At 31.3% G+C, this 14,162-nt stretch overlaps 2 protein-coding genes across 8 annotated transcripts in view; one reads left to right on the forward strand and one right to left on the reverse strand.

Moving 5' to 3' along the window:
• The window catches only part of Rbp6 (RNA-binding protein 6), a 1,719,762-nt gene that overhangs the window by 723,194 nt on the left and 982,406 nt on the right, over positions 1-14,162 (forward strand). The gene's annotated exons all lie outside the window — the stretch shown is intronic.
• Positions 1-14,162, reverse strand: part of LOC140436838 (fatty acid synthase-like) — a 55,730-nt gene that overhangs the window by 12,481 nt on the left and 29,087 nt on the right. The window contains exons 11-16 of the mRNA XM_072525969.1: positions 13,503-13,794; positions 11,094-12,066; positions 6,927-7,188; positions 6,652-6,850; positions 4,270-4,554; positions 1,684-2,109 (exon numbers count right to left, since the gene is read on the reverse strand). Of these exons, the coding sequence (XP_072382070.1) occupies positions 1,684-2,109; positions 4,270-4,554; positions 6,652-6,850; positions 6,927-7,188; positions 11,094-12,066; positions 13,503-13,794 (2,437 nt within the window). The remainder of the gene's footprint in view (positions 1-1,683; positions 2,110-4,269; positions 4,555-6,651; positions 6,851-6,926; positions 7,189-11,093; positions 12,067-13,502; positions 13,795-14,162) is intronic.

The following is a 14,162-nucleotide window of genomic DNA, read 5'->3' on the forward strand; positions in this document are numbered from 1 at the left end:
ATACGCTGGTGGTTGTGAGTTCGAATCCCAATTATGAATTTCCTTTTTTATTTTTGAAATATTTAAAAACCTCACGTTAATCTTATTAAATATATGTAATATACGCAAAAAACATAAATTTTAAAATAAAATGAAAATTTACAACATAATCCGAGTTGTTGGTTTTTTATTTTTATCTTCGTAAAGTAAGTTTTATGTATATTGGCAGTTTTAAATACTTATGAATATTACATTTTAATTTATATTGTATTATTATATTGAATTATGTTGCAGTGTATTTATTGTATTGTAATTTTGTATTTATTTTATTGTAATTTTTATATTAATAACAAAATAAACAATGAATTTTACTGCAGTGTATGTGTAAATTATTTTTTTGCATTCAATTCCTTTTATTTAATATAAAAATGAAAATATATATTTTCATTAAAATATTGATACAATCCTTCATTTACTATACTCCTATTACAGGTCAAATGTTTATATACAGCAAACGATGCATCATATACCTATATAACTAATTCTTTTTCTCTTTCTGCTCTCTCTTACCTATAGCATTACATATGTAATGATTGTGCAGATCAATTGCAAATGCAAAATTTAAGTGGAGGGTAAGTAGAACCTAAATTCACATTTTCGTACAATTCGGTGGTAACACGGAAAATTACAGCGTATCGCCGTATTTCAAGTTCATTTACTGGCCTATATTTAATTTCAGAAAATTGAAAACTTGAAAATCGACAAACTTGACAGCGGTGTTATAGGCAATAGTCGTGCTTTGGCTATACAATTATGAGGATGCATTTTTGCTCTATGGAACTTGAAATTCTTATTATTCTAAGTGTTCTGAATTATTAATATCTGCTCTAAACGTTTGTGTGTGAGAGAGTTTTCGTGTATTGTGCATGTGTGTTGTTTGCTGAATATGTACTGTGTATGATTGACGACGAGTGTCTCGGAGTTTCTTAATCTGCTATTGTTAATAATATGTTATTGACTTCTTTTTTTAGTATTGGCAACCAAAGCCTGTTATATTTTGCTGATGAGTTTGCTACACATTTTTCTCCATTGAGTAGGATAGGGGCGGCTCCTTTGATTTTTCTCTCTTTTATGTCAAAAATCAACCTCAACATAAACTCGTTGATTACCAAACAGATGCTTATATTCTTTCCGCGACATTTTACTTCAGAAAACTTCTGCATTTTAGGATAGTATTGTGATGTTGCAAAAGGTCCTTTCTGGATTATTGCTTGAAAAGATTTTCTGCTATTTGATGCCCGAACGCCTTTCTTATCACAATTATGCTTAGCAATTTTTTTTTTGTTGCACTATTACTTGAGTCGAACTGAAGTATTACCTCGCACCCTCTAATGTTTTCCTAACAGGTTTGGATACCTACTTCAATGACGGTCCTGTCAACCAGTATTTTTGCACACATTCCGCTACAAGGAGATATGTACTTTTGGTTACGCATATTTTTTGTTCATGTTTACATACATAAATTCAAATTAAAATATCAAACATAAATATCAGCGCTTTATTTACAAATAAATTAGAGAAACCATAACACCAAATCTATTTAATCAGGAACTTAAAGACATCTATACAAAACTAAGAATGTAAATAATATATTGATTAAAACATCACGGTAATTACTAATTATATTTTATATTATGCTCTTACCTCCAACTGGTCCGTACTTCTGAGCCTCCAATAACAGATTCTCAGCTCCAGACATCGTAGTAGTATCAGAAAGATCAATGACAGCTTTATATTTGAGCGATCTCCATATGTTCATACTTAATTCTTGATACTTAGACCAGATAGTTCTTCTACCATTTAAAATAATTATTCGAGCGCCCTTCGAAAACAACCAATGCGCTAATTCTAAGCCCATTCCTCCCAATCCTCCGATGATTATATAAACTTTTTCAGGATAGAAAGAGATTTCTGGTTTTGCTGATATAAGGTTTGATGTTCCATCTTTTCTTATATTTACTAAGACTTTTCCATAGTTTTTTCCACTTGATAAGTACCTAACCGCAGACTCGATCTCTTCTAATTTAAATGTTTTTAGAGGAAGTGGCTTAACAACTCCAGTATCGATACCTAGAAAATGTAATAAATTAATATACCAAGATTGCAAACAATTTTAACATTATTTATTAAAAATCCAGGAATTAACAGAAGGAAGTGGTGCAATTATCACTTCCAAGTAACTGTTACACTTGAAACTTGCAAGAAAAGTATACCATCTTTATTGCGTCAGATATAGTTCAGTCGGTTTAGACGAAAAAAGGCCTAACTTTGCATGGCAAGCTGCCCCAAATTTTATTATTTTATCTTTTAGTGGAGGTGAAAGTAGTGTAAATTTAATGCTCAATATCTCTACCACTTTTCGACAAAAATGCTAACGACTGAAATTGTTGCAAATGTAATTTCCTACAATCTCTTTTTTACAAATTTTTTGTGAGGTCAATATTTTCCGAGTTAAGGGGGAAAATAGTGGAAGAGGGTGGGAAGCATAATTATCGAATTATCTCGTTTATTATCAAATTTACGACATGAATGTACATTAAAATAATGGAGAAAATTATACTTTATGCAATTTTAGTTTCCTCTATTTTTTTTGCTAAAATTAAGCGAGAGAGAATTATATTTGATACAATTTTAATTTCTTTCATTTTTTATGAAATTAATATTTGAGGTCGGTACGTATGCGGCAAAGGCGCGAGCGTAAGACCTTGCAGGGATTAGTTTTATAGGAATTGTTTTTATTGAATATCTCGGCTTTTTTCAACTTTTCGACAAAATCGTGGGGACTTAAATTGTTGCAATTACGATTTCCATGAATTTCTTTTTTGCAAATTTTTTTGTGCGGTCGTCATTTTTCGAGTTAAGGGGAAAAATAGTGACTAATTATAATTATTCAATTATTTCGTTCATTAGTAACTCTACCACATGAATGTACATAAACAAGAATTGAGTGGAATATATTTTACACAGTTTTGATTTTCATTTTTTTTTTGCTTGAGTAAATATTTAATTTCCTAAGTCTAACGAACCCTAGACGGTAACATGATCAGCAGCAAGCCATAAACAGGAACGAATTTTGCGACTTTAAATATTGTTTTTGACCAAATAATGAAAGAGATAAAAATTATATAAAATATATTTCTTTTCATTTTTTTACATACGGTTATGTTGTAAACTTAATAATAAATGATATAATTCGATAATTATGCTTCCCCACTTCCACGATTTTTCCCTTAACTTGGAAAATATCGACTGCAAGAAAAAATTTGTTTTGTAAAAAATGAATTGTAGGAAGTCATATTTGCAACAATTTCAATCCTTAGGTACCATTTTTGTCAAAAAGTGGATAATGGCGGAGATATTAAGCAAAACGGTTCTCCTTTAAAATCAAGATGGAGGCTGACGCAACGGTGAAATTCAGTCGCGATTTAAAATTTACACTACTATTGACCCCCCTAAAGGTTATAATAATAAACTTTGTGGCAGCTTTCCATGCAAGGTAAAATGCTATCCCGACTGTACTAATATGGTCTAAACTGATATAAACAGAGTAAAAACGTTGGTTTTTATACCTCTTCATAGCCACTTGCCATATAGGAATCATAAAATATACTTTTACAATTTTTTAGCGAAATTCAAAATCACTTAACTTCAAAAAACACTTATAGACAAAACTTTCAGTAAAAAAATATAACAAATAAAGTGTCTACAGATAGGGACTAAATTACTTGACACTAAACATTTTTATGAATGTTTTGGGACATACATTGATGGCAAGAGTTAATGTTTACAAAAATATAAAAAGATAGAAAAGTTATAAAATAGAACAAAAATTAGAAATTTTAGTATTGTTATGAAGCTATTTTCTTGTGGCATTTTAAATTAATTACTATTTAAATGGGAATAAGCCACAATTAAACGTTAAAATACGTTTATTGACGTTTCAATTTCCACTTCGGAAATCGTTCTCAAAATACAAACATTAGTAAATTAAACAAATTTTGTGTTTTTTTGTTACTTAGTGAAAAATTCTTAGTCAATAAACGTATTTTAACCTTTAATTGTGGCTTATTCCCATTTAAATAGTAATTAGAAATTTTAGGATAATGCATTTTAAAAGAATGGAAATGAATACGTAAATAAGGTATAAAAAATATTAATATATCGATAACTTAAACTTAATCTATAATTATACAACCTATACTTATAAAAATAAACGAAATGTAATCTTACCTTCTTGAACTAATCTGTGGATTTTTTTCTTAATTTCAATGCTATTAATCAATTCATCTACCATTACTCCGTGAAAACTACAGTTTTTTAAATAAATCCCTGTATCAATGGTAGATCCCATAAGCAGATCCATTTTGCCAATCTCCAGGAATGTTCCTTCCTGTGCTAAGCATTCTACGGACATCTGAAAATGTTCTCCAGCTAATGAATTTAACACAAAGTCCACTCCTTTTCCATTTGTCCGTTGTTTCACAAGATTGTAGAAAGAGGTGTCTCTCGAATTTCCTGAAATTTACGAAAATATTTATCTAATTTTCATAAAAATAGAAATTAGAATATAATGTCAAATCCAATAGAGTAAATTAAGTTGTTTAAATTCTTAAATGTGAATAAATTCCATTATATTGCAAAAACTTTTGCCGAATATTAGCCACTGATTTTGAATATTATTTTATCAAAATAGGGCCAATAATCATTGATCACTAACCAATGCATTACTGGTACTGGAAACAAAGGACGGTTCATGTATACCGTCGATGGTGACGTGGTTTGGGTGCAGATTGGCGTGAGGGATTTTGATTGAAAATAGAGTGGACGATATTTTCTTTATATGTTAACAAGTCGAAGGTAACCGTATGCTGTCATCCCTTTTTTTGTTGAGACAATTTGTCCTTTTTTTAATTTCTGTGGCTTCTCGGATAATTCTTGGTTTATAAAAGCGGATGCGGGTTCTGGAGTTTTCAAAATCAATTTTGTGAGCTGTATAAAGATGGTGTTCCTGGAGCTGAAATTGAATTAGAATTGTGAACAGAAATGGAATGTTTATAAATCGTATTATGGATTCTACGATTTGTTGGCCTATATAGGATCAGGGAAAGTCTGTACAAAAAATTTCATAAACGCCGTAATGTTCAGTTGAAATGTTGTCTTTGATTGATCAGAAAAGTAATGGAAGTTTTTGTTGAGGGGTAAAAATTGTCTTTATTCCACTTGATTTAAGAATTTTATCGATTTTGTCGGTGACACCGTTGATGTAAAGAAGAAAGCTTTCGTATGATGGGGGTCTAAGTCTGAGTTGAGATTTAGTAGGAGATTGATGTCTGTGGATGCTCTTATTGATGTGATTTTTGTGGTAACCGTTTTGAATGAAAGCTTGTTTTAAAGTAGAGAGCTCAGCGGATCTACTTGCATCATCGCAAAGGGGTATTGATCTGTAAACAAGGGTATTAATGACTAAATTAATTTATGAAGGTAAATGATGAGAGTTGACATGCAAATAACGATTGCTATGGGTGGATTTTCGATACACAGAGTGATGAAAACTTTGGAATTGGTTTTTCTTTAAGATAACGTCGAGAAACGGTAGGGATGAATCAGATTCCACCTCCATCGTGAACTAAATACTAGGATGTATACCATTCAGATGGGTTTAAAAAGACACCAAAGCATCCCTGCCATGGGGCCAAATGACGAATGTATCGTCAACATATCGTAGCCAACATGTAATGTGGGTTTAAACATTGTTATGGATAGTGCTCGGGTCTCGAAGTCTTTCATAAAGATATTTGCCATTACTGGAGATAGTGGGGAGTCCATTAAGGCACCATTTATTTGTCTGTAGAATTGATTTTGAAAGATGAAATAAGTGTTGGACATACAATGTTTAATGAGAGATAAGTGATCTTGCTGAATACTGTATTTAGTTTTCAGAATGTTAGGAGTTTCGTCTATAGCAATATTTGTAAAAAGTGAAACGATATCGAAACTTACTAGAATGTCTGACGGTGATATAGGGTATTGTTTAAGAAATTCGGTGAAATAAAAAGAATTTTTGACGAAGGATGAACTTTTTTTGGCAAGAGGTTGTAGAGTTTTGGCCAAGTACTAGGCCAATGGTTGTGTAGGGCAGTTGTATGCACTGACAATGGGACATAGATGAATTTCGGGTTTGTGAATTCTGGTTAGGCCATTTATATTCGAGGTGTTCTGGAAGACTTTTCACTAGCAATTACAGATTTTTCTCCTATTGACATAAAACAATCTCTATAGTAATGGTGAATAGTTTTCATCTATTTACCCATTCATACGCACAAAAAGGTACCCTGCTGTCGGCCTAATATGCATTTGGGAACATTTTATTTTCACTAGACTTGTTAAGTCAATTTTAATCAATCTTCAGATGAATTTGACTTAACTATTTCAAATATTGTCCAAACGATCCATCTATTTTCACTTTGTTGTTTATTAGATAATATATTGTAATAATTAAGATTGAAAAAATCTTAACTAAATTATCAATACTAGATTGATATAGCAGAGCCATTAAAAACTATCACGTTTCTATTATTTTTATTTTTATACTAAATATAATACATATCTTACCTATGTTCTCTTCCTTTAGTTGTGGAAATAAATCCCTTAAAAACCGCTTTTTCTTCTCAGATCCTACAGTTACAAAAATTGTTGAATTTAGCGATAATGCTATGTTAATTGCTGATATTCCAATACCACCTGCCCCAGCGTGAATTAGTATCGAACAGTTCTGCTCCATTTTTCCCCTGACGATCAACGCGTAGTAACACTAAAAATATAAAAGTATTAGCTATTTGGTAAAAATGTACAAAAGTATTTAAATAAATACATAGGATAGCAATTACCGTAACATAAGTAATTGGTACAGTAGCTGCTTCCTCAAGTGTCCAGGATTCGGGTATAGTCCACGTAAACTCGGGATCAGTTTCTACTTGGAATTTAAATCCACTAAAGAGAGATCCCATTACTCTCTTTCCTTTTTTTGTTATACCAGAGTATTCATTTCCGATGAAATTATTATCATTTTTCAGTCTACCAGAAGAAATCATAACATCCTTATAGTTTACCGCAAAGTAATGTGTGTCCACGATGTTATCCTCATTGACCCTAAAAATTAATTATTTAAACTTGGGATATTTTTTCTATTTAAACTAGATCATTTTTAAAAGAACTCGAGACTTGCGGGGAAAGTTTTTGCATTTATACAGATGCCTCCAAATCTGCAAACGACGTAGGAGCAGCATTTGTCACTCCACATGCATCCTTCCAATTTAAATTAAGGTCGGCCACCTCTATATACTCAGCAGAGTTATATGCAATATTACAAGCCCTCATTCATATCAAAAGTACAAAACAGTCTTCCTCCGTCATTATCTCAGATTCTCTAAACTCGTTAACAACAATTGATCAACTATTCACTAAGAACCCTATAGCCTTACTTATCAAGAAAGAACTTGCAGCCTTACAAGAAACTGGTTCCGAAGTCAAATTTATATGGGTTCCATCTCACATGGGAATACAAGGTAATAAAAAAGCAGACCTCCAAGCAAGGGAAGCTTACAAAAACGATCATGCTACAATAGTGTCAAAGACTATTTCCAGTGATATAAAACAGTTCGTCAAAGAAAAAGTGATCAGTGCGTGGCAAAATGAGTGGAATTTATCGGAATCTAAACTAAAAGAAATTAAATCGACAGTGAGTCCGTGGCGCCTAGTGAACTTAAAAAGAGCTGATCAAGTCAAAATCTCTCGACTTCGATTAGGTCATACCAACACTACACATAAGTACCTAATGAATAAGGAAGACATTCCAGTGTGTGAATACTGTCAAATCAACATTACTGTTAAACACCTCAGAATGTGGAAAATATACAGTCAACAGACAAAATAACAATATTTCCAACAATTTAAAAACAGTATTAGGTGAACATTTAAACATCAAAGACTTAATTAATTTTCTTAAAGATACATTTTTATATAATTTAATTTAATGTAAAAACTAATGTCGCTAATGACCCAAGTGGTTGAAGCGACTATTTTGTTTGTAAAAAAAAAAAAAACTTGGGATATTTTAAATGAATTCGTCGGCCATAGTCTTTCAGTAATGTCAAAAGAATTGAAATATCACCAAAGGGTTTATGCTTTTTTGGCTGATGTTTTGTAAGGGGGTATTGTAAAGTGAAAACAAAAGTAACTGCCGCTTTGGTCTGGCTCTATTTGGTCAGTTGCAAAAGACACCCCCATCTGAGATAACTATTAATTGTTTTTCGCAGGAACACGGGTGCTTAATTACACTACTATTGACAAGTATGTAAGGAGGCTATCGAAAAAAACGTCCGTTGATCTTCAATCGTAAAGAAGAGAGTCTAACAGGGTCAGGTTCGCAGCGCTAAGAATAAATAAAGCTCTTCTCAGGTTCATTGAAAATTGCAATACTGATTATGAACTAATCAGTATATTCTATTAGTACACACAGACTAAGGTATAAATAGCAAAGGAAAATCCTCCTAGAACTCCTGTTCTATGGTGGTTAAAAATGACACCCTTTCTCACGGACCTAACCTAGGTCTCTGAGACCATTTGTTTCTACATATATACATAAATAAGCGCATATGTATTTATTGTTTATTAAAAATTAAGCACTGTGTTACATGCTTTTATGGTTTTATTAAACTCCATGAGCAAAATGTTAAAAATAAACAAATTAATAAATCAAGAATCCAAATATAAAAGAAGCAACTTATTTCTACACATAAATAATTAAAATAATTCCATCATCCAAGTAAAATACATATATGAAAAACATCTGTCTTAAATTACTAAATGATACTTCAATTCTAAGAGCTTAACCCTATGGTGTCCTCTTATCTAACAACTATACGCTATAGGTAAGACACAACACAACATTATTCTCTGCTTTTACACTAGTTGACACTTTTCTCCAACTCAAATGATTTTCGTCGTTTGAGTCTTATTTCTATTCCAATAATATCGAGGAGCTGGATGGCCTCGATGTTAACATGACTATGTAGCCGTTGTTCGTAACTACCTGCCATCTTCTTAATAACTTTATCCATATTTTCCATCTCAAGGTCCTTGTGGAGGTCAACAATTTGTTTGTTATGTATGACAACTTACAAAACCGTAAAAACCTTTTAAGTGTCCAGCAGCAAAAAAATCTGGAAACACAATACGTTGATTTTAATTCGTCAACTACATCGACTCCTCCTTTTGCTAGTTTTTAGAACGTAATAATCTCAGGTTTACCTGTACACGAGATTCTGAATCGATGTAGTCACCGGAGTGAAATGAAGACAACATCAGTACTGCACAACAACGGCACTGACGTGAAATAATTGTCAAGTGTAATGTTTCTACCTGTATCTAATAAAGGATATGCTATACGCTTAACAACAGCAGAAGAAGGGCTGTCTAGATGAAAAGGCCCATACGGCTTCTTTTCTGTATATATTTCCATATTGCAGGTATAAAACGTTTTCGAATCTAATAAGGCATATATTTTAATGTCATATTTGGCAGGCTTGTTAACAATATATTGCTGGGTACAAAATGTTTAAATATTTCTCTATTATCAGCTAAATTATTGTTTACTTTTGTTTCGTTTCTATCATTGACGTGAAATCTTTGTGCCTTTCCTTAAAAATGAAAGCGTTTTTCATAAGATCGTTAGTCTAAAGCAAGCAGGTACAAATATCGAATTATCTTAAAGTTTCTTAGTATTTACACATTGAGCTTTGCTTACCTCATCATGTATAATAGGCCAATAAAAGCATATATCTGTAGTGTCTGTGTCTTGGCATTCTATTTCTCCGGTATAATCATCGTTATAAGCAAGTTTCAAAAGTATTTGAATTGTTTGCAACATTTTTTACTCCGGGAATATGATTAACAATATTCTTTCTAGGCATTCGTACATTTGGTCGTGGAGGATAAGGATAGGATCCAGGATCCATCGAATTTTTCTGTCGTTACCATTAAAACGGTGTCGAGACGCATGCGCACCATTGCCGTTAACTTTGTCATGAAAATTTTCAACATCTGCAACATATTGTTTGAAGTCCGAATTATGTTTACTGTGTTCACTGGAAACTTCGTCTACTCGTTCATTATCTTCCATTGTTTCTTGATTTTGGCCATGTTCTTAGCAGGTCCACGATATGTTAGACATCGTTTATTCTCTTTGAATATATTCGTATCGAATTTATCCTAAGTCTACAAGTATTCGTCCTCCACTCATTATGTACTATATAAAATAATATTGTAACAATGATAAAATATTCTGTATATCAAAAAACTTTTACTTACCAGAATTTTCTTCGAGCCTACAAGTAATATGTTAACGTTAGAACTAGCGCGAGGAGAAAAACTCACATATGTCTGCAGACGACTAACGAGTATACAATATATATAATACCAGTCTACACTAAACGTTGTACACACACAGCATATCGCTGAAGATACTCCAAAAGTCAGCTAGAAGTAAAGGCAACAGTGCAAATGATTTACCGTTTGAAGCGTGAGAGAAATGCTCATAGTGCGAGTGATGCTGGGTTAATATAGTTCCATAGTTTTCTTATACTTTTTGTATTCCCGTTTCTTTACCGTTTTTGTAGTTAAACTTAATCTTAGCGCTAAAAGCTAATAATGTAAACCTTAATTTTATATTTTTAATCGATTTAGTTTTTGTTTGTTAGTAAGCTATATGGGAATAATTGTTGACCTTCAAGTTAATATTGACTATAAGCACTTTCCTCTCGCTCATGCAGGATCGTCACTTTTGACAAAAGTCATCATTTGACCTGCATAAACATAAATTAATTACTAGGTCACCAATAATTTAAGACTTAGCTGAGTGAATTCACTATACTTAGCTGTTTTTTTTTATTTTATGGTAATGTGAGTACGGACGTCAAAGAGGCGAAAAAAATGTTTTCAGTTAACAAAAATAAAACAAAAATTACAAAAGTAAAATTTAAATGAATGTAACTTACATCGAACTGCAATTTTTCGTTTCAGTCCATCCTATTGTAGATAAATCTCCTGGTTTAAATACAGTGAGCGCTGCATTCTCGACAACTTTGGTCTGTACTGGTTCCACTGCTATAGGTACAAATGTTCCCCACTCATTATCTTGCAAGATGTTGAATGCCAAGTTTTTTGATAACTGATTAGTGTAATAACTATTGCCAATAGAAAAAGGTGGCGCTATTTGGTTAACAAGAACTGACCTAAAGGCAACTTTAATGTCGTCCTCCGACATAAGGCAGTGATTAAGTCCAACAATCCCATTCGTGTATTCATTTTCACTATATAATAAAACATCTTTTGAATTGATGGAGTTTGAAACTGTTTTTATTTTCTCTAGCCACTTATAGTCATTTTCACTAATTTGAATGACTTCATCAAAAGTGATGGCATCTTGTTTTAAGCGTAATAAAGTTAAACTGGGTGTTTGGAAAATTACTTCTAATTCGTTTATCTTAGTATTTTCCAAATTTCCAATACATAAAATAAATGCATTTTTCTTTAAATTACTAAAAGCTTTTCTATACTTTTCAATCATTAGATCATCCAATATTAGTAATTCTATCTTACTGTCTATATTGTTTGGCTGTATTGAAGAATACTCTGAAACTGTAAATATTTTTTTATAATAAAATAATTCGGTTTTAACCTGAATTTCACTTGGAATTTTACTGTCATCGGTTTTTAATTCCCTAATAATAATGTTCTTAATAAAGCCAAACATATTCTGTAGAACTATATTTAGGGCTATTTGAAGAGATTGATCGAGGTTATATTTCTTATTTTCAAGAGATGTATATTTTACGAATGCTATATTCTCTAAGTGTTCACCTAGTTGGATATTTTTCCGACGTGGCGCAGTGCTGAATTTAACGCCCATAACTTCAATGCCTTTAGTTCGAACAATATTAGAGTATGGATCATGATGCACATATACAGCTGAAAATAATATATCATAAAATAATAGTCAATCAAAGTTATAGAGAATAAAATTTTAATCAAACTAAATAGTTATATAAAATGCTTAATAATTTTGCAATGCTGCCAAATACTATGCAATGGTACACAGTTAACAATATTCAAAAATTAATAATAAAAAAATTGCCTTTCTCTGGCATATCAATTGGTTAATGCTAATTTATACTGTGACTTAAAGAATACTTCAAAATTTTAAGAAAACTTTTTTAGATAATGAGAAACTTATGTCGGGGAGAAGTGCCAAGATTAGGATCGACGATCAAACATCCAGACATATTTGTATAAGTAAAGGGCCAAGGTAGGGATTTACCTTTACTCGGAACTGCTATTTAATAAATCTTTGGTAAATTGTTTCTACAGGAATAAAAATTAATGGAAAACAAATTTCTAATATAAGATACCTAACTGATACACACACAAACTTACAGAAAGTCTCATCAACTTAGCGATGCTCGTCGTGACTGAATATTGCTGAGATAAAAACCAAGATAGTGGTAATCCAAATGCTACAGAATGCCCATTTACTCATACTGATAAATGGGAAGGTATTAGAACATGTCAATCATTACAAATACCTTGACTACTGAATTTACTACAATGTAGACCCAGATAACAAACTAAAGTGAGAATTGCTCTAGCTAGACATAGTTTGTTTAAGATGCGTGGTTTACTCCGCGTTACTTATATCTATATGAACCTAAGAATGAAACTTGTAAAATATTTTATTTGGTCTATTGGGCTGTATAGAGTCGAAATGCGGACTCTAAAGATAAAGTGTCCGAATAAGTTAGAGATATTTGAAATGTGGGTGTACCGGAGAAGTTTTAAAATACGTTGGTAAAACAAATGAAGAATTTCTTAACAGACTAAATATAGAAAAACAACTATTAAGGATTTAAATAAGAAAAAAAAATATTTAGATCATTTTAAAAAAACTGTCCTGGCTTTATACTGTTAGAAACTGGATAGAACAAAAAAAAGGTTTACCACTATAATTGCTAAACTTCAATTATGGAGATGGCATCTGAACAAGAAGAAATATTATTTGATAATTAAAGTTTCGATTTCTAACTTTACGTTAAAAACCGGCGTTTAATATAATTATTAATATAAAGATTTATTTTCAAACAAATGTAGTAATTAATATAAAATATTACAAAAAAAAAATTCAGAAGCAGATTAGAATATAATAAGGCTATTTTTAATAAACGACATTGTTAGAATATGTTAAACATAAAATAGAAATAGAAATTAAAATCTCAAAATAATGATTTGAAATTTTATTCGATACTGGCCTTCTCTTAGTGGACTATAAAAAAGGAACAGAATATGAAGAGCAGGTGTACAACCTACAAACTTACTCTAAAACTAAAATTGTAAAAAGAAATATGTGTTACCATTATCTTTTTTGACATCTTCATAATGAATATTTGGATCTATCACCAGCTTCTTAATTGACACCGGTACGTTCAAAGCATACCTATTTTTAAAATGTAATATTTTTAGTTGCATTATACAATCTATGAAACTAGTAAAATTTTCATTCCATGAAACTTTTCCTTCGGTACCGTCTAAATTACATTTTAAGATGCACTTGAATAAATCTTGGTATTGGTATCTCCTCATAAGAAACTCTTTATATATATCTGCTTTTTCCAAATTCAGTTCAGCGTCAGTTTTATATTTTATCTGAAAGTTAAAAATTTTTTAATAAATAATGTTTAATAGATCGCCTGTATCATGCAGTTTATGGATGGATACGCAATCTACGTGCAATATATTCTTATATGCGCCCCTCTGATAAATTAATAATCTTAACAGACATATTAAGACAACTACAGAAATAACATTTAAAATAGACTAAATACCAGCAATAAAAATAAACAACGAAACAGCATTTTGTTAGACTTCCATAAATACTAAACAATATTTAAAATTTATTACATTATGGAGTTTTATTTTTGTATTTCTCGATTTAATTGTGGATTTAAGAAGGAGATTAAGCCCAAAATATTATCTGTTGGCCGTGCATATTTTCGGTTTATCTCTGCTGTATT

The sequence above is a fragment of the Diabrotica undecimpunctata genome, chromosome 3, assembly GCF_040954645.1.
Source record: "Diabrotica undecimpunctata isolate CICGRU chromosome 3, icDiaUnde3, whole genome shotgun sequence".
Lineage (NCBI taxonomy): Eukaryota > Metazoa > Arthropoda > Insecta > Coleoptera > Chrysomelidae > Diabrotica > Diabrotica undecimpunctata.